The sequence below is a fragment of the Scyliorhinus torazame genome, chromosome 1, assembly GCF_047496885.1.
Source record: "Scyliorhinus torazame isolate Kashiwa2021f chromosome 1, sScyTor2.1, whole genome shotgun sequence".
NCBI lineage: Eukaryota > Metazoa > Chordata > Chondrichthyes > Carcharhiniformes > Scyliorhinidae > Scyliorhinus > Scyliorhinus torazame.
Window position 1 is genome coordinate 328,808,027 of NC_092707.1, and position 20,339 is coordinate 328,828,365.

The 20,339-nt window shown below is 45.1% G+C and overlaps 1 protein-coding gene across 1 annotated transcript in view; it reads right to left on the bottom strand.

The window, feature by feature from the left end:
- ints7 (integrator complex subunit 7) overlaps window positions 1-20,339 on the bottom strand; it is a 107,576-nt gene that overhangs the window by 45,914 nt on the left and 41,323 nt on the right. The window contains exons 6-10 of the mRNA XM_072508625.1: window positions 19,238-19,437; window positions 18,322-18,444; window positions 16,711-16,828; window positions 14,532-14,663; window positions 5,823-5,920 (exon numbers count right to left, since the gene is read on the bottom strand). Of these exons, the coding sequence (XP_072364726.1) occupies window positions 5,823-5,920; window positions 14,532-14,663; window positions 16,711-16,828; window positions 18,322-18,444; window positions 19,238-19,437 (671 nt within the window). The remainder of the gene's footprint in view (window positions 1-5,822; window positions 5,921-14,531; window positions 14,664-16,710; window positions 16,829-18,321; window positions 18,445-19,237; window positions 19,438-20,339) is intronic.

Consider the following 20,339-nt stretch of genomic DNA (forward strand, 5'->3'; position numbering starts at 1 on the left):
TTTACATGGATTTCAGCAAAGCCTTTGTGCAGGTCCGACATGGGAGACTTATTTTTATGTTTAGCGGTAGGAGACAGAGGGTGATGATAGACGGCTGCTTTAGTGGCTGGAAGCTAGTGACCAGTGGCGTACCACAGGGATCCATCCGTGCTGGGCCCCTTACTGTTTGTCATTTATATAAATGACATAGAAGACAATGTGGTAGGTAGGATCAGTAAGTTTGCGAATAACACAAAGATTGGCTGGGTGGTTAACAGTGAGGTTGAGTGTCTTGGATTACAGGGATGGTCAAATGGGCAGATGGAATTTAACCCGGAAAAGTGTGAGGTGATACTGTTTGAAAGGAGTAATTTAACAAGGAAGCATAATATGCAAGGTCTGACAGTGGGAAGTTCCGAAGAACAAAGGGACGTTGCCATGTTTGTCCACTTGCTTTCATTAATCGAGGCATAGATTACAAAAGCAAGGAGGTCATGATGGAGCTGTCTAGAACTTTGGTGAGGCCACAGCTGGAGTACTGTGTGCAATTCTGGCCGCCAATTTATAGGAACGATGTAATTGTACTGGAGGGGCTGCAGAGAGGATTCACCAGAATGTTGCCCGGGGTGGATCATTTAAGTTATAAATAGAGGTTGGATATGTTTGGTTTTTTTTCTCTGGAACAAAGACTGAGGGATCACCTGATTGAGGTGTACAATATTATGAGGGGCATGGACAGGGTGGATAGGGAGCAGCTGCTTCCCTTAGTTGAAGGGTCAATTACAAGCAGACACAAGTTCAAAGTGAGGGGTGGGAGGTTTATGGGGGATTTGAGGAAAAGCTTTTTTACCCCGAGAGTGGTGACGGTCTGGAATGCATTGCCTGGGATAGAGGCGGGACGCCATAACGTTCAAGGCTATGGGCCAAGTGCAGGCAAGTGGGATTAGGTGGGTAGCTCAGGGCCTTTCATGCGCAAGTGCAGACTCGATGGGTCGAAGTGCCTCTTCTGCACTGTAGTATTCTGTGAATTGCCCTCGAGAAGATGCTGGTGAACTTCTGCACTCCATGGGGTGTAGGTACACCCACTGTGCTATGAGGGAGGGAGATCCAGTATTTTGACCCAGCAGCGCTGTATTACCAAGTCAGGATGGCGTGTAACTTGGAACGGAACCTTCAGGTGGTGGCATTGCCATGTATATGCTGCCCTTGTCCTTCTATATGGTAGTGGTCGTGGGTTTCGAAGGTACTGCAAAGGAGCCTTGCCGAGTTCCTGCAGTGTATCTTGTAGATGGTACACGCTGCTGCTGTTCGTCGGTGGTGGAGGGAGTGAATATTTGTGGAAGGAGTGCCAATCAAGTGGGCTGCTTTGTCCTGTTTGGTGTGGAGTTCTTGAGTGTTGTTGAAGCTGCACTCATCTATGTAAGTGGGATCCAGGCTTGATGGCCGGTGCAGATGCAATGGGCCAAAGGACATCCTTCTGTGCTGTAAAACTCTAACTCTGGAAGCTTACATATTTCAAAAGTGAAGGGAAAAGCGTACAATGATGTTCAGTGATTTATCACAACAATGACCTCTCAATGCCGCATACATTAAAATCGTAAATGCTGTCAGAGCAGTAAAGATTGCAGGAACAATAACACGTGTGCCTTTCCCAAGGATGACCTTGTATTCCCTCAGATAGGCAGTTTACAGTGGCATGCTGTGGGGCTGAGAACAAATTGCCAACTCATGTAGCTGTAATTAGTAGATAGATGCAATATTAGAAAAGTATGTTTGTATCGCAAACAATGAAGGAGTGGGGGATAACTCACGTTCATATTTATAGTTCATATTGTAGAAACACTTAACACATTACATCCAAGTCTATTATTAAGATGATTTCATATTGTTGCCCATTTCCATTTTTCTTTTCACTAAATAGAATCGTGCAGGACTGAAGAAGGCCACCTGTCCAGTCATACCTCTGCTGGCTCTTTGAAAAAGCGAATCAATATATTAGCCCCAGCCTTTTCCCATTACTCTGTTAGCCCCAGCCTTTTCCCATTACTCTGTTAGCCCCAGCCTTTTCCCCATAACTCTGTTAGCCCCAGCCCTTTCCCCATAACTCTGTTCGCCCCAGCCTTTTCCCCATAACTCTATTAGCCCCAGCCTTTTCCCATTACTCTGTTAGCCCCAGCCTTTTCCCCATAACTCTTTTAGCCCCAGCCTTTTCCCCATAACTGTTAGCCCCAGCCCTTTTCCCCATAACTCTGTTAGCCCCAGCCTTTTCCCCATAACTCTGTTAGCCCTTGCCCTTTCCCCATAGCTCTGTTAGCCCCAGCCTTTTCCCCATAACTCTGTTCGCCCCAGCCTTTTCCCCATAACTCTTTTAGCCCCAGCCTTTTCCCATTACTCTGTTAGCCCCAGCCCTTTCCCCATAACTCTTTTAGCCCCAGCCTTTTCCCATTACTCTGTTAGCCCCAGCCCTTTCCCCATAACTCTTTTAGCCCCAGCCTTTTCCCCATAACTGTTAGCCCCAGCCCTTTCCCCATAGCTCTGTTAGCCCCAGCCCTTTCCCCATAACTCTGTTAGCCCCAGCCCTTGCCCCATAACTCTTTTAGCCCCAGCCTTTTCCCCATAACTGTTAGCCCCAGCCCTTTCCCCATAGCTCTGTTAGCCCCAGCCCTTTCCCCATTACTCTGTAAGCCCCTGCACTTTCCCCATAACTCTTTTAGCCCCAGCCTTTTCCCCATAACTGTTAGCCCCAGCCCTTTCCCCATAGCTCTGTTAGCCCCAGCCCTTTCCCCATTACTCTGTTAGCCCCAGCCCTTTCCCCATAACTCTTTTAGCCCCAGCCTTTTCCCCATAACTGTTAGCCCCAGCCCTTTCCCCATAGCTCGGTTAGCCCCAGCCCTTTCCCCATTACTCTGTTAGCCCCAGCCCTTTCCCCATAACTCTGTTAGCCCCAGCCTTTTCCCCATAACTGTTAGCCCCAGCCTTTTCCCCATAACTCTTTTAGCCCCAGCCATTTCCCATTACTCTGTTAGCCCCAGCCTTTTCCCCATAACTCTGTTAGCCCCAGCCTTTTCCCCATTACTCTGTTAGCCCCAGCCTTTTCCCCATAACTCCGTTAGCCCCAGCGCTTTTCCCTATAACTCGGTTAGCCCCAGCCCTTTCCCATAACTCTGTTAGCCCCAGCCCTTTCCCCATAACTCTGTTAGCCCCAGGCCCCAGCCTTTTCCCCATTACTCTGTTAGCCCCAGCCTTTTCCCCATAACTCTGTTCGCCCCAGCCTTTTCCCCATAACTCTTTTAGCCCCAGCCTTTTCCCATTACTCTGTTAGCCCCAGCCTTTTCCCCATAACTGTTAGCCCCAGCCCTTTTCCCCATAACTCTGTTAGCCCCAGCCTTTTCCCCATAACTGTTAGCCCCAGCCCTTTCCCCATAACTCTGTTAGCCCCAGCCCTTTCCCCATAACTCTGTTCGCCCCAGCCCTTTCCCCATAACTCTTTTAGCCCCAGCCTTTTCCCATTACTCTGTTAGCCCCAGCCCTTTCCCCATAACTCTGTTAGCCCCAGCCTTTTCCCCATTACTCTGTTAGCCCCAGCCCTTTCCCCATAACTCTGTTAGCCCCAGCCCTTTCCCCATAGCTCTGTTAGCCCCAGCCTTTTCCCCATAACTCTGTTCGCCCCAGCCTTTTCCCCATAACTCTTTTAGCCCCAGCCTTTTCCCATTACTCTGTTAGCCCCAGCCCTTTCCCCATATCTCTTTTAGCCCCAGCCTTTTCCCATTACTCTGTTAGCCCCAGCCCTTTCCCCATAACTCTTTTAGCCCCAGCCTTTTCCCCATAACTGTTAGCCCCAGCCCTTTCCCCATAGCTCTGTTAGCCCCAGCCTTTTCCCCATAACTCTGTTCGCCCCAGCCTTTTCCCCATAACTCTTTTAGCCCCAGCCTTTTCCCATTACTCTGTTAACCCCAGCCCTTTCCCCATAACTCTTTTAGCCCCAGCCTTTTCCCATTACTCTGTTAGCCCCAGCCCTTTCCCCATAACTCTTTTAGCCCCAGCCTTTTCCCCATAACTGTTAGCCCCAGCCCTTTCCCCATAGCTCTGTTAGCCCCAGCCCTTTCCCCATTACTCTGTTAGCCCCAGCCCTTTCCCCATAACTCTGTTAGCCCCAGCCTTTTCCCCATAACTGTTAGCCCCAGCCCTTTCCCCATAACTCTGTTAGCCCCAGCCTTTTCCCATTACTCTGTTAGCCCCAGCCCTTTCCCCATAACTCTTTTAGCCCCAGCCCTTTTCCCCATAACTCTGTTAGCCCCAGCCTTTTCCCCATAACTGTTAGCCCCAGCCCTTTCCCCATAACTCTTTTAGCCGCAGCCTTTTCCCATTACTCTGTTAGCCCCAGCCCTTTCCCCATAACTCTTTTAGCCCCAGCCTTTTCCCATTACTCTGTTAGCCCCAGCCCTTTCCCCATAACTCTTTTAGCCCCAGCCTTTTCCCCATAACTGTTAGCCCCAGCCCTTTCCCCATTACTCTGTTAGCCCCAGCCCTTTCCCCATAACTCTGTTAGCCCCAGCCTTTTCCCCATAACTGTTAGCCCCAGCCCTTTCCCCATAACTCTGTTAGCCCCAGCCTTTTCCCATTACTCTGTTAGCCCCAGCCCTTTCCCCATAACTCTTTTAGCCCCAGCCTTTTCCCCATAACTGTTAGCCCCAGCCCTTTTCCCCATAACTCTGTTAGCCCCAGCCTTTTCCCCATAACTGTTAGCCCCAGCCCTTTCCCCATAACTCTTTTAGCCGCAGCCTTTTCCCATTACTCTGTTAGCCCCAGCCCTTGCCCCATAACTCTTTTAGCCCCAGCCCTTTCCCCATAGCTCTGTTAGCCCCAGCCCTTTCCCCATAACTCTGTTAGCCCCAGCCCTTTCCCCATAACTCTGTTCGCCCCAGCCCTTGCCCCATAACTCTTTTAGCCCCAGCCTTTTCCCCATAACTCCGTTAGCCCCAGCGCTTTTCCCTATAACTCGGTTAGCCCCAGCCTTTTCCCCATAACAGAGTTTGAAAGTTCCTATGGCATCTGATACCTCCATCCATTCTGGTACAACATTCCAGATCTTACCAACCCTCTGTGGCAAACTCCTAATTTCCTCCCTCGTTCTTTTACCAATTAAAAAAAGTCTATGCCATCTGGTTACTGACCCATCTTCCAGGAAAAACTTGTTTTTAAAAAAAATTTCGGCATGCTTCCCACCCCTTTTATTATTCTTAGGCAATGATTTCATTACAATTGAAACGGGCAGTGAATTTTGCCAGTGGCCCAGGCTTCAAATAGGCTCGACAAGAAACGACCCTCATTATAGCTCTAGCAGTTTATCTATTTCACTGAAACTGCAATTTAAATTAATTCTGCTCAAGTCAGGCATCTTTCTGTAAAGGAGGGACAAAAAAATAACGATTGTGATTCCTACTAAAATCAGCATTTGCAGCACCCTGATGTCAAGCCACCTAATAATGTGTTCTCTCAGCCAAAGTGATATATCCTGTTAAGAAGGGGAAGAGGTACATATCCTCCATTGAAGGGCAACACATTCGGAAAACGGGCTGAGTTTTTTATTAACTCTTTAATTAAACAGTTTTAATTAAAACACACTGCAGCTTTCATTTCAAACAGCACTGATGAGAAAAAGTACAGTACAACAAAAAAAGACATTTGTTTTATAATCCTTTCTTTTTTTTTTTGGTTGCCACACTCAAATTGAAGAGAATGCACTGCATCTACATCCTGGGCAGACTAAAAATAATCCTTCTGTGGTAATAGGGCTCTCACATGATCCATCCCACTCATCCATGAGCAAATTCATTCCTTACCTTTAAAGCATTATGTGCTCCTACACCACTTTCCTGGCTGCAAAGGACTAGGATAGACTGCAGGGCAGAAACTGCATCTTGCTCCAAAGACAGAAAATCTGCAAGCAGCAAATGTGTTTAAAAAATAAAGTAGATGGTAGTTGAATATTATTCTATCTCCAGTGATAAGCAGCAAATAGAAAGTTTTAAATTGTAGGAGGTTGGGAACTGTAAATATTTAGTTTTAATACTGGCTAAGCAATTTCTCTTCTATGTAATAGTAGTATTGACACAAGGCAAAACTGTGGACGTTCTTATCCTCAGCAAATTCACATCAATTTTTGTATAACTCAGTCACAATATAAGGGACAGCAGGGTGGTGCAGTTGTTGCACTGCTGCCTCACAGAGCTGAGGACTCGGGTTCGATCCCGGCCCCGGGTCACTGTACGTGTGGAGTTTGCACATTTTCCCTGTGTCTGCGTGGGTCTCACCCCCACAACACAAAAAGATGTGCAAGGTAGGTGGATTGGCCACGCTAAATTGCCCCTGAATTGGAAAAAATGAATTAGGTACTCTTAATTTATTTTTATTTTTTTAAACCCAGTCACAGTATCTACAGCTGCACCAAGGAAGGGACTGCATCGTGATATATTTGAATTGGGAAGTTGGAAAAGGAAGATCATTATGATGGATGGCAGTGGAAGAAGCAACTGTAATTTTTTTTTAATATAAATTTAGAGTGCCCAATTCATTTTTTCAAATTAAGGGGCAATTTAGCGTGGCCAATCCACCTCACTTGCACATCTTTGGGTTGCTGGTGCGAAACCCATGCAAACGCGGGGAGAATATGCAAACTCCACACGAACAGTGACCCAGAGCCGGGATTGAACCTGGGACCTCAGTGCCATGAGACAGCAGTGCTAAGCACTGCGCCACCGTGCTGCCCTACCAATTGTAATGTTAGCAGTTTACAGAAGAACAGATTCACCACAGATTCTATGGTCAGAATTTTCTACAATGAATGGATGATACGTTTTTACTAATACCCCAAATGATAGACAATATAATAAACTTAACATGTATTTGTGACCAATTTTCTACTTGAACAGCTTTTTGGGGGATTTTTTTTTCAATTCACAGGAATAAAGGTGTACCTTTATGCAGCAAACCTTTTGGCAGTTTCAAAACATCATTTCAGTTTATTTCATAGAATTTACAGTGCAGAAGGAGGCCACCCGGCCCATCGAGTCCGCACCGGCTCCTGGAAAGAGCACCCTACCCAAGGTCAACACCTCCACCCTATCCCCATAACCCAGTAACCCCACCCAACACTAAGGGAAATTTTGGACACTAAGGGCAATTTATCATGGCCAATCCACCTAACCTGCACATCTTTGGACTGTGGGAGGAAACCGGAGCACCCGGAGGAAACCCACGCACACACGGGTTATACTTTAAAAAGTCACTGAATAAGAATTAGCTACAACCTGTAAAGTGACATTCTTGTCAATCAGAATATAGATTAGAAACATAGAAAAAATAGGAGCAGAAGGAGGCCATTCAGTCCTTCAAGCCTGCTCTGCCATTCATTATGATCATGCTGATCATCCAGCTCAATAGCCTAATGCCACTTTCCCCCATATCCTTGATCCCCTTCGCCCCAAGTGCTATATCCAAGTGCTATATCTAACTGTGTCTTGAAACCATACACTGTTTTGGACTCAACTACTTCCTGTGGTCACGAAGTCCACTCTCTGGGTAAAGAAATTTCTCCCCATCTCTGTCCTAAATGGTCTCACCCGTATCCTCAGACTGTGCCCCCTGGTTCTGGACACACCCACCATCGGGAAAATCCTTCCTGCACCTACCCTGTCCAGTCCTGTTAGAATTTTATAGGTTTCTATGAGATCTCCCCATATTCTTCTGAACTCCAGCGAATACATTCCTAACCGATTCAACTCTCCTCGTACGTCAGTCCTGCCATCCCAGGAATCAGTCTGGTATACCTTCGCTGCAGGACTTCTGGTGGCGGCTATGGTGTGAGAGGTCGCACATTTGGTGACTCCCGCTCGTGGTGAACTTTTTGGACCTTTTCCCTGGCTAACGACTGGGCTGTGAGAGTGTAAAAGGTGCAGGTGGGGTGGAACGAGAGTGTGTCCCACCGGTCCATGGATTTGTGGACCAGAAGTGGTCGAAAAAGGAGGGAACAATCGTTGAAAACCTGTGTGGTGTCTGTGGGAAGATAGCAGAGGGTTAGGAACCGATCCTGCCCGCTCAGTGGTCAACGGAGGTGCTGGTGGGCTTCCTCCATGAAAAATCTGCTCAGCAGAGGAAGGAGAACTTGGAGGACCTGGCCAGGTAGTGGACCCGATAAAAGCAGGGATCGATCACAGGGGGCATTCAGCCCTTGGAAGTGGACTGGACGCACAGGGCGTTAATGAGGAAGCCACAGGGAAACAAGCTGCCGAGGGCGATGGTGGTGCGGAATTTGAGGTGGGCCAGGCAGACGAGGTGGTGCACCTGGGAAGGTAGTGAGCTGCGCGTGTATCAGAACCTTGGTGCGGAGCTGACCAAAAGGAAAGCAAGTTTCAACAAGGTGAGGTGTCCCTTTTTAAGAAGGAGGTGAAGTTTGGCATGCTGTACCCAGCATGCCTGTGGGTAACATAGAAAGATCAGGAACTCTATTTTGGGATGCCAGAGGAGGCGATGGATTTTGTTAGAAACAATGAACCAGCAGGTGAAGGAGGACATTGAATTCTGGAGGAAATGCTCCTGTTCTGTTCTTTTGGGGGGTTTGTTTGACACTTTTGCACTGTGTTTGGGTTTGTTTTTTCTTGATGGGAGATAGTGGGTTGCTCTTCCCTGTGTCTTTGGTGGGGCTATTAAGTTTGCATTGAGAGGAAGGTCGAGTGGGGGGGGGGGGGGGGACTACCAAGGTAGCTGGGCGGGGTAGTTCATGGAAGCGCAGTGGGGGGTGAACAGGCTGGGCGGATGGGGGTTGGGGTTATTTGTGTTGGGGGGGGAGGGGGGGAAAAGGGTGAATTGCTGACGGGAGGGGCTTCTAAAAGGTGATATGAGGGTCGATGACGGTGCATGCCCGAGGGTGGGCCTGAGGAGGTGCGGGATGTGGGTTGGAGGCTAGCCCGGGAGGGGTTATGGTTGATCGAGGGACTGTTCACATGGAATGTGAGAGGGTTGATTGGGTCAGTCAAGAGGGCCCGTGTATTCGCGCATTTGAAAAGCTTGGAGGCGGACGTGGAGATGATACAGGAGATACACCTGAGGGTGGTAGCTCAAGACAAGGCTCAGGAAAGTGTGGGTAGGGCAGGTATTCCATTCGGGGCTAGATTCCAAAACAAGGGGGGTGGCGATTTTGGTCACCAAGTGGGTGGCGTTTGAAGTGGGAAGTATAGTGGCAGACTCTGGGGGGAGGTATGTTATGGTGAGTGGGAAATTGGTGGGGATGCCGGTGGTGCTGGTGAACATTTATGCCCCAAACTGGGACGATGTAGTATCCGAACTGTATGCGGATGACCTGCTTCTGTACATTTCGGACCCGCTGCAAGGATTAAAGGGATTATGGGGATCCTAGAGGAATTCGGCCGGTTTTCGGGATATAAATTGAACATGGGAAAAAGTGAGGTCTTTCTGATCCAAGCGCGGGTGCAGACAAAGAGGCTGATAGAGATGCCGTTCAAGGGGTGGGTGGGAGCTTTCGGTATTTGGACATCCAGGTGGCGCGGGAGTGGGAGCAGCTGAACAAGCTGAATCTGGCTCGGTTAGTGGAACAGATGAAGGGGGACGTTAGAAGTTGGGATGCACTCTCGTTTTCATTGGCGGAGAGGGTGCAGATGGTGAAGTTGACGATTCTCCCAGAGCCTTCCAAGTTTTATCCCAAGGCTTTCGTCAAGAGGGTGGATGTGGTGATTTCTGCGTTTGCATGGGTGGGTGGTGTTGCTCGCTTTAGCCTTAGTCTACTTATTCTTATTCTGTCATCTTTGCTCATGAGTCGCCAGGTATCTTTCTGATACCGCCACGTGGTTTAAGTCCAAGTAATGATTAATAATGCAACACACCGCTTAGTAAGAGTTAAATCAACGCTCATTTATTATATACAGCAATTAATACTTATACAATAATCCTACTTCTAGACTACTACCTACCACTAAAGGCCAATACTTAACTTTGGAAATGGCCCACCAGGTCAGGGAAACGAATGGTCTTTCGAATTGGTTCTGAGCCTGCGGGATTCAAAAGCTGGTACAAGTCGATAGTCAGGAGTGCCTATCTGGTAGCGATCGCTGGAGTAAAACTTACGGTTTCTTGTAGAAGGGTCTTGAAGGTTGCGAGCAGGAAAAGAAGGGTCGAGTTGAACTTGGCCCCTATTCTTATAGTCCCCAGGGGCTTCCCGCCTCTCGGGGCAGACCTTGTACCTGGTTCCAAGTGATTGGACTTGGTCCCAATCACTTGGTTCGATACGCTCCAATACTGGAGCGATTCCTTGATCGGGGGGTGGTCGTTTACCTTTCTTTGTCCCAGCCCCTGCTAGCGCCGAAAGGTCTGGGTCGGCTTTGAGTTGCTAATTTGTAGCAATTGTTCCCAGGGATGGCTGCTTAATATGCAGATGGCTGGGTTGTTGTGGTGTTGATGGCTGCAGGTATCGGTCTGGACTGACTTCCCCAGAGGCGAATACACTGTTTTACCTGCAGCTGTCCGTTTGAGTCCTGTTGGCTAATTTTCCCATCAGCCTCTTCCGTTCGCCATTTTAGATCGGGATTTGATCATTCTAATCGGGAGTCAGCCATTTCACGTGGCTACAGTGGGTGGGTAAAACCCCGTGGGTGAAGAAGGTGCTGCTGGACCGGGGTCGGGGGGGGGGGGGGGGGGGGGGGGGCTGGCACTATCAAGCTTTATAAATTATTATTGGACGGCTAGCATAGCAATGGTCAGCAAGTGGGTAGGGGATGGGGGGGGGGGGGGGTCAGTATAGGAGCGGGTGGAGGTGGCCTCATGTATGAGCACTAGTCTAGGGTCACTGTTAATGGTGCCTCTGCCATTCTCGCCGGCTCGGTACTCCACAAGCCCGGTAGTAATGGCTGCCCTGAAGGTGTGGGGACAGTGGCGGAAGCAGATAGAGGTGGAGGAGGCGTCAGTGTGGGCACCAATTTATAGCAACCACTGGTTTGCGTCGGGGGGACTAAATGGGGGATTTCTGGAGTGGCAGCAGGCTGGAATCGAGCGGTTTTGGGATTTGTTTACAGGTGGGAGCTTTCCATGTTTGGAGGAATTGGAGGAGGAGTTCGAACTGCCAGGTGGGTATGGGTTCCGCTACTTGCAGGTGAGGGACTTTGTGCGGACGCAGGTTTCTACCTTTCTGCATCTGCTGCCCCAGGGGGTACAGGACAAGGTAGTGTCGAAAGCTGGAGTAGGGGTGGGGAAGGTATCGGAAATTTATAAAGAGCTCATGGATTGGGAGGGAGCCCCGAGAGGGGAAGTGAAGCGAAAGTGGGGAGGAATAAATGGGCAGGGAGTTGGAGGTCAAGTTATGGGAGGATGCTATGAGGCGAGTCAACACGTCCTCATCGTGTGCCAGGCTTAGCCTGATACAATTTAAGGTGGTCCACAGGAACCACATGACTGTGGCCCGGATGAGCAGGTTCTTTGAAGGGGTGGAGGATTGGTGTGGGTGGTGAGCGGGAGGCCCGCGAATCATGTCCATATGTTTTGGGCATGTCCAAGGCTTAGAGGATTTTGGCCGGGAATTGCCGACGTCATGTCGAAGGTACTGAAGGCAAAGGTGGTCCCGAGTCCAGAGGTGGCGATGTTTGGTGTGTTGGAAAACCCAGGAGTCCAGGGGGCAAGAGAGGCTGATGTTTTGGCCTTTGCCTCCCTGGTAGCCTGGAGACGGATCTTATTGGCCTGGAGGGACTCTGAACCCCTGAAATCAAGGGTATGGGTTAGCGACATGGCTGATTTTCTCAGGCTTGAGAAGATCAAATTCGCCATAGCCGTTTATCAACTTCTTTGGGGAAAATTAAGCTGTCAGTGGGAAATTGGGATGAGAGAATTGAGTATGTAAGCCATGTTGGCTGGGTTTGGTTTCTGGTTGGGTGTTGTTGTTCACTTTATTTTTTCTTTTTCTCTTGAAAATTGTTAAAATTATAAATGCCTTAATAAAAACATATTTTTTTAAGAAACCTTCGCTGCCCTCCCTCTATAGCTAGAACATCTTTCCTCAGATAAGGAGACCAAAACTGCACACAATATTCCAGGTGTGGCCTCACCAAGGCCCTGTATAATTGCAGCAAGCCATCCGTGTTTCTGTACTCAAATCCTCTCGCAATGAAGACCAGCATGCTATTCGCCTTCTTTACCGCCTGCTGCACCTGCATGATTACCTTCAGTGACTGGTGTACGAGGACACCCAGGTCTCGTTGCACTTCCCCTCTCCTAATTTATGGCCATGCAGATAATAGAATACTTTCTTGTTTTTGCTACCAAAGTGGATAACCTCGCATTTATCCAAATTATACTGAAATGTCATTCATTTTCCCACTCACTCAACTTGTCCAAATCACACTTAAGGATCTCTGCATCCTCCTTACAGCTCATCCTCCCACTCAATTTGGTGTCATCTGCCAATTTGGAGATATGGCGCTTTGTACCCTCATCTGAATCATTAATATATATTGTGAATAGTTGGGGTCTTAGCACCAATTCCTGTGGTACCCCACTAGTCACTGCCTCCAATTTGAAAAAGACCCATTAATTCCTACTCTTTGTTTCTTTTCTGCCAACCAGTTTTCTATCCATCTCAATACACTACCCCAATCCCAAGCACTTTAATTTTACACATTAATCTTTTATGCAGGACTTTGTCAAGCGCCTTCTGAAAGTCCAAATACACCGCATCCACTGACTCCCCTCCATCAATTTTAGTTCTATAGTCAGCCCACTATACAACTAGATTATGTCCAGCATAGTTTTATAACAGGATCTTACAAAAAGTTCAGAAAAAAAATCTACAAGTTCCCCTCGCATATGTTTTTTTGCTTCAATTCTCCTCCTCTCCCCTATCGTACTCACAATCCCATACTACACCCCAGTAAGATTCAAGAAGATCCCCATCTGTGGAATATCCTAGACACTTTATGGAGCAGCTGAGTTCTGACTTTGTGAACTAAAGGACTGCAATGTACTAGCTGCTGAGTCTGTTTCAACTCATACGCAGAGACTTCAGAAGTGTTGTCTGACTAATGTAACACAGCAGCCAGATTATTAACTTTTCAGAAGACAAGCGCAGACTCAAGACGCTGAAATGGACACTCTTCCTCAATCTCAAATCTGACTGTAATGTCTTCCTGTCAATTGGCTCCTACTCTAACTACTGCTTTTCAACCAGGTGTTTTCTCATGCTTAAATTTGGGCGTTCCACTGAACCCAATTCAGGCCACTCCCAGGTTCAGCCTTGTTCACTTGTACTCTTTCATCCATTCCTTTTATAAACAAAAAAATGAATCTTCGATTCTTTCAATAAAAAAATTCAAATCAAAATTCATTATTTTAAAATTACATGCTTAACAATAGGAGTACAGATTGTTAAATATAAAGATAAAAATGATTTTGGATAATTGTACTTTAAATCAATTTGTTTAAGTTAACTATTTTCCTCAAGGAGATTCTTTCTATTTTTAATCAGATTTAGTAACCAAAACATGATTTTAAAATTATGCGAGTACAAGAACTTTAAAACATATTCCTATTATTGACACTCAAGAGGTGAAGCTGCATGTTGGTTCACATTTATTTTTAGTTTTTAAGAGTGCCAATGACTCATGGAGCTAGAAATTTAAAGAAGCTCCACGATAGGTTAGTTAAATATATGGTTGTTAGGGCGGCATCTGCCCACAACTTCCATCGGTGAGTCTATTTGTCCTAACAAAATTTTAAGACGAACAGTAAAAGCATATTAAATCTTAGGGCAGGATTAAAGTACAATTTGCCAACCCTCAAAAGTGATTTTTCAGCTTTTATTGTAAACAGTAACAAAAATGCAATGCTGACATGAATAATTTTGCACCAGATCTGCAGTATTTTTTTAATTTAAATTTAGAGTGCCCAATTCATTTTTTCCAATTAAGGGGCAATTTAGCATGTTCAATCCACCAACCTTGCACATCTTTGGGTTGTGGGGGCGAAACCCACGCAAACGCGGGGTGAATGTGCAAACTCCACAAAGACAGTGACCCAGAGCCAGGATCGAACCTGGGACCTCGGTGCCGTGAGACTGCAGTGCTCCCACTGCGTCACCTTACTGCCCTCCGATCTGCAGTATTAACAGAATATTCGATACAGAATTTATCCTGGTCATATCAAAACTATAACATCTCACTTGGACAATCGGTATCGATGGACTGGTTCCACTGACCACTCATTTGACAAACTACAATATCTAAATTTTGTCCACATTTGATTGTAAATGTCATTTGAAATACGTATAGGTCCTATTCATTATAAAATGAATTTGTCTTCAATTTAGATTCCTGAATGATTTTCGGAATTTTTTCAATTGACAATTCCACGAATGGAGGGAATGTATATTTGTTTTCTTGTCTCCAGTGTTGCATTAAGATTTAAAGTAATTATTCAACCTAGATTGGGCACAAAGACCTTCTAAAATTCTTGCAATCAATCTAAAGGAACACAACACATTTGTTATTCAAGATTACCTTTCTCTAAGCAGGAAGCTACATTTGTCAGAACAGTGACACTGTGGGCTGCAATTGCACTGTTGCTATGGTAACAACACACTTGTACAAGTTTTATCAGGTCATCAGGACGTACTGGAGCAGAAGTGTTTCCTTTTAAAGGAGGAGAAATGCAAACATAATTAGCTGCATTCATATTTCAATCACACAGCATACAAATCAGGCAGTCCAATCATGTATTTACATCAAAGAATGGAATATAAATAAGCAGGTTAAGAGCTTTTGGTTTAATCCTGGAACTGCTTTTGTCAATTTCAGCCCAGAAACAAATTCATGACAGTGTAACTATCAAATATTCATATTACAAATAAAGTAGATGACCAATTTCAGTGATATTTTAACATTCAGCTGGACTCCTACACAGAATTTTCTTAAAGTGGGTGCTGTAAGCTACTAAATATATAAGTGCTGTAAATATACACTTCCTGATTAAAGATACAAAAAGATTCCCAGTGAACAGCGCACCCATTAGGGTAACACAGTGAGGACCTAGATTCACAAACTACCTAGACAGGTGTTAATAGTAATTTTAAAAAGTACCAGTGAAGAAATATTTTTCCCTCCATTTCCTTCCTCAATGTTTTCATAGGCTGACACTCCAGTACCGTATTGTGCGAGTGCTGCCCTGTTGGAGATGTCATCTTTTACAGGAGATGTTAAACCAAGGCTCCATCTGTCCTCGGTGAATTTAAAAGACCCTTTCCATTGGCACTATGTTGAACAGCAGCAGAGTTGCTGTTCTGGTCAATATTTATCAATAAAATTGATTATCTGTCTTTCAACATGTTTTTTGTGGAAGCTTCAAGTATGCAAATTAGCTGCTGTATTAACAACAGTATAATGGAGACAGCATTTCTGAAGTAAATTAATGGTGGTAGTGTTGGGATATCCTGAGGTTGTGAAAGGGACTATATAAATGCAAGTGCCTCCCGACCCCACTCCGCGCCACACCTGACTCTGGAGTAAATGCTGCACCACAGCAGCTAATCTCTAGCATTTCTGCCAACAGGCCCCCTCCAATCTTTGTTTGTGAGCTGAGACAGTGGGCGCGATTTAACATCCAAAAAACAGAACCCTGTTCTGGGCGTATAGCAGGTAACACCGTGCACAGAGCCCGACAGCCCAGAGACGTCCAATGTGCTGGGTTTGCTACATGCTTATGTGGACCAGTGCTGAACCATGCCATGGCGAGGTCTCCCAGGCGAGGCTGTTAGTTCCCGTGCCTGGGGAGAATCTGGTGTGGAAATTTAAATGCTCTCGTTAGATCGCGTAAGGCATTCAGAGTTTGGTAAATCTCCTGAGAGGCCTCTCAAGAGATTTAATGACTTTGTCGCGACAGTGAGTACGGCACGACGAGGCTATTAGATCGCGTCCAATGACTATTAACACTGGCTGCACGCCTTCCATTGTCAAACACACAGGCCAAAAATCTCTGCCCATTCATGCCAACGGGAATTTCTGGTCCCAACGGCAGCGCACTCCCTCTTGCGGATTTCCCGGAGGCGTGGAATTCCCATTGGCAGCTGCAGGAGCAGAGAACCCGCCGCCAGAGAACGGTGCGCCGCCAACAAATTCAAAGCTGGGAGGCCAGAGAATCCCACCCACAGTTTCCAAAAGATTAATTGAGTTTGATTGTATCCAGGTGGTGGCATTAACTGGAGATTCACTTATGCTCCCACATTGTTTCTTCATTAATATGGGGATTAGGGGTTATGGGGAGAAGGCGGGAGAATGGGGATGAGAAAAATATCAGCCATGATTGAATGGAGGAGCAGACTCAATGGGCCGAGTGGCCTTATGGTCATAAATACCAGATTGAAACTGTGGTTAGTGGGTTTAGAGTTGCATGTTTGTGATGCTTCTCTGTATATAAAAGTTCATAAGTATAGCGAGATTAGACTCCTCTACTAGCCTTCCCACCCGGCTATTTGAAATACACTGTCATTCACCTCAGCCTATGAAACTCAACTGAATGGGGATTGAACAGTTAGGAAGCCATGCCTGGGGATATGCAATTGAACCCAATCTGACCTACCTATTAATAGAGAGTACCAAAGAACAGCAGCGGAGGGAGACAGCAATTTCACACAGATGAGTAAAATCACTAATAGTAAAAAGTTAAAAATATCACTGGCCTTACCTTGTGAATTATAGTAATACTGCTTCATAGCTATAGTTCCAGAGAGTGTGGACAAAACAGAAAGTGTACCCAATTTCATGCTATCGTAAGGGGTCTGTAGGGCACATTCACACAGTGCCTTAGGGAAGAGAAAAAGCATGTTACCATTATGTCATCAGGGAGAGCGTTGAAGATAAGTCATTCCAGAAACAGTTAGATGTTATAATGATAAGACAACAGATTTGGTATTTGGGAAGGATGGGATCAAATAGGTTGAAGGAATCTCCTTCATCCATACCTTTAATTTGTTAAACATCAAATAGTTGTGATTTATAAGGATAAATGTTATTGAAATAACGGATTAATTATAAATCATTACAAGTATTGAACAATCCCGACTCCAAACACTTCAGCACTGTATCTGTCACTGGTGATATTCTATCAGGCAGCAAACCTAAACAGACCCTTAGCACTATCTGTAAACACATACATATATCAGCAACTTGCATTATGAAGTAACTTTTATATGAAGAAAGAGCCCAAGGCTCTTCAGAAATAGCCATAGGAATACAAACACTAAGCCAGGAAGGTTCAGATTAGAATGAGTAACCAAAAGCCTGGTCAAACACTATGGTGCCGGAGGTTTTTAAAAAGGTGAAGAGATGGTGAAGTTTAAACAAAGAGCTAAAGAGAGTGCAACTAAGATGGTTGAAAGCTCTGCTGCCAATAATGGGGAAGAGAGATGAGGAGAAATTATTTTACACAATGAGCTGTTCCAATCTGGAATGCACTGCCTGACAGATAGTGTAAGCAGATTCAACAGTAGCTTTCAAAAGAGTTAGCATAAGCATAAAAGGGCCAAGTGGCCTGCTTCTGTGCTGTATGATCCGGTGAACAATCTGACATTCCAAAGACATATAAAGTGTTGGAGGTGTAATATCACCAGAAAGTTAGATTATTTAAAACAAAATGGGCTCAATGAATTTCACCTAAAAATGTGATTGCCATGGTAGCACGTTTGAGCTGTGCACAGGAATGATAGAGGAAAGGAGACAGAATTATTTCCAAGCCATGCTGATGTGCTTCTTCATAGCTGATCCACAATCATACAGGAACATCATTGAACACTTATCTTTTGTTACTCCTTGACACAGACATTGAAGATGGCCAAGGAGAGAGCACAAAAGGATTTGAAACACAGGCCCCCAAAAAAGTACAGCAATTCACAATGGGCTCTCACAGTAATAATAATAATCTTTTATTGTCACAAGTATGAAGTTACTGTGAAAAGCCCCTAGTCGTCACATTCTGGCGCCTGTTTGGATAAGCTAGTATGGGAATTGAACCCGCGCTGCTGGCCTTGTTCTGCATTACAAACCAGCTGTCTAGCCCACTGAGCTACAACCAGATAAAATTGCATTATTTGTTGAAGTACACATTTTTCTACACTGTGGTAACAAAGAATTTTTCGAATAACTTTAAAAAGGACCATCTGGTCAAAAGGTGGAACTGTGCGTGTTTAGGACAACTAACTGTAACCAAAATTGCTTAAGCAATTCCTTAAAGAATCATGCCAAATTAATTCAGTCAACCATTTCTCAGTATTCATGCCTGGATTTAATCTGAAAATACCTGAATGTTATCTCTGCTCCACATGTGTGGGGTTTTATTGGCCAACAATTTCAGATCCTGAACAGAAAGTCTCTTTACAGCTTTTCTGGGGTCTTCTTTCAAATATTGCAGCAAAAGCTCAATCTGTTTAATACGTGGGTAAAGCATGACAGAAGACAGAACAAATTAGTCACAGCATACAATGTACCGAAATTTCAACCACACATTTTTTTTAAAGCGTTCTCAGGAACGTTTGAACACAATGCCTATTTTGACTATGGTATTTTCTTTATAAAATTCACCAAAATCCTTGTGTGAAACAACAGTTTGTTTGGGCCCTCGTTACATTATTCCTTTTCTTCTACCCTCTGCAGGCTTTCAAATCAGAGCTTCGTCCATCTAACCACTGCTTCTCTTTATTATCTGTCTTCTAAATACCTGTTTCAATCTTCGGACGGTCCTGCATCATGGGTGGGAAATGACCTTCCAAATAAGTTTCTCAACATAGTCTACAAACCTTTTTAACAAGGCAATCTTTTGAGTAACTACTAGGTTATTGCTCATTATATTTAACATTCATTAATTCACCACATTGAATAATATAAACCAATAACAATATTGCATAGCTTAAATTGAATAACAGTTTGCACTAACAAAATAACCATAGGGAACTATTACAGTTCAAAAGTCAAAGAGTGAAAAAACCCAGATTGTATCTTAAAGGCAATTTAGCGCTTCTGCAGTCTCATGTGGATAGTAGGACTAACTTAACTTTTATGGACAGAAGATCTCAAGTTACCTATCCATGATTTCCCACCATTATCCCTGCTGAGAGCATTGAGTTCGACTGAATAAATTACTGAAACACACTCATATTTCAGTGGACCGTACGAGTGGTTTTCTAATGAATGAGTGCTCTTTAAAAGATAACCCTTACCTGCTTTGGAATATCAACCAGTGATGAAGCAGCTAGCTGTGTAAAAGTATGTAGGGTAACTACTACCATCTTGGTGGAAGGGTACAATGCCACTAATTGCTGAAGAAGGACCCGGGTGCTGGAGGCGAGAGTAGCATCATGATGCATATGCTGCAGAATGGGAATCAGTTTTAACTTCAGATCCACAGGTGTAGCTAATCCTGGAAAACAAAGCTTTAAATAATTAAGACTGAGCTATTTTTTCTTGCCAACAATACTTCTCATATGCAATAACTGCAGCACATCCTGGACAAATGCTAATGATTGGATGTGGTATGCATAGAATGCCCAAGTCAGATAGGCGAAAGGCACAAACTGTGATGCAAAGCTGAATGAAGGTGGAGATAAATTCTGGATGAGAAAAGTTTTTTTGCACAGAAATCACAATGCTTTATCTGTCATTGGTTCACTTTATCATATTTCCATCTTCAGGGTTGATTTGTCATCCTCAGACAGCTTATTTTACATAAAGAAAACAAAGTCAAGTGAGGACTTCTTCATTTCTCAAATGATATGCATGCACCGCAAGAAAGGAATACAGCTTAACTTGATAGCATATGATACCCCCAGAGCCCAAAAGTGCACAAGAAAACATGATATTCCAGATACTTGGTAACCCACATGATCACCTATTTACATGGGGAATGATTCTCTGGAAAAATTTGCAAGATAGCGAGCGGGAATTGCCGGGCGTTTCCCGGTGCTTGGCCCAGGAAAGCAACACTTTTCAATGTTAATTGGTCCATTTTAAAAAAATATATATATTTTATTGAAAATGTTTTCGATCACAATTTTTTCCCTTTACAAATCAAACATAACAGTAAAGAAAATTTAACAAATAGCTAATCAACATGGTAATCTAATCGTTTAACATAAACTAAAATTTCCACCCCCCCGCCCCCCCCCGGCTGCTGCTGCTGGTCATCTGTCTTCCCTCTAACGTTCCCCTAGGTAGTCGAGGAATGGTTGCCACCGCCTGGTGAACCCTTGAGCCGATCCTCTCAGCGCAAACTTTATCTGCTCCAGTTTAATGAACCCCGCCATATCGTTTACCCAGGCCTCC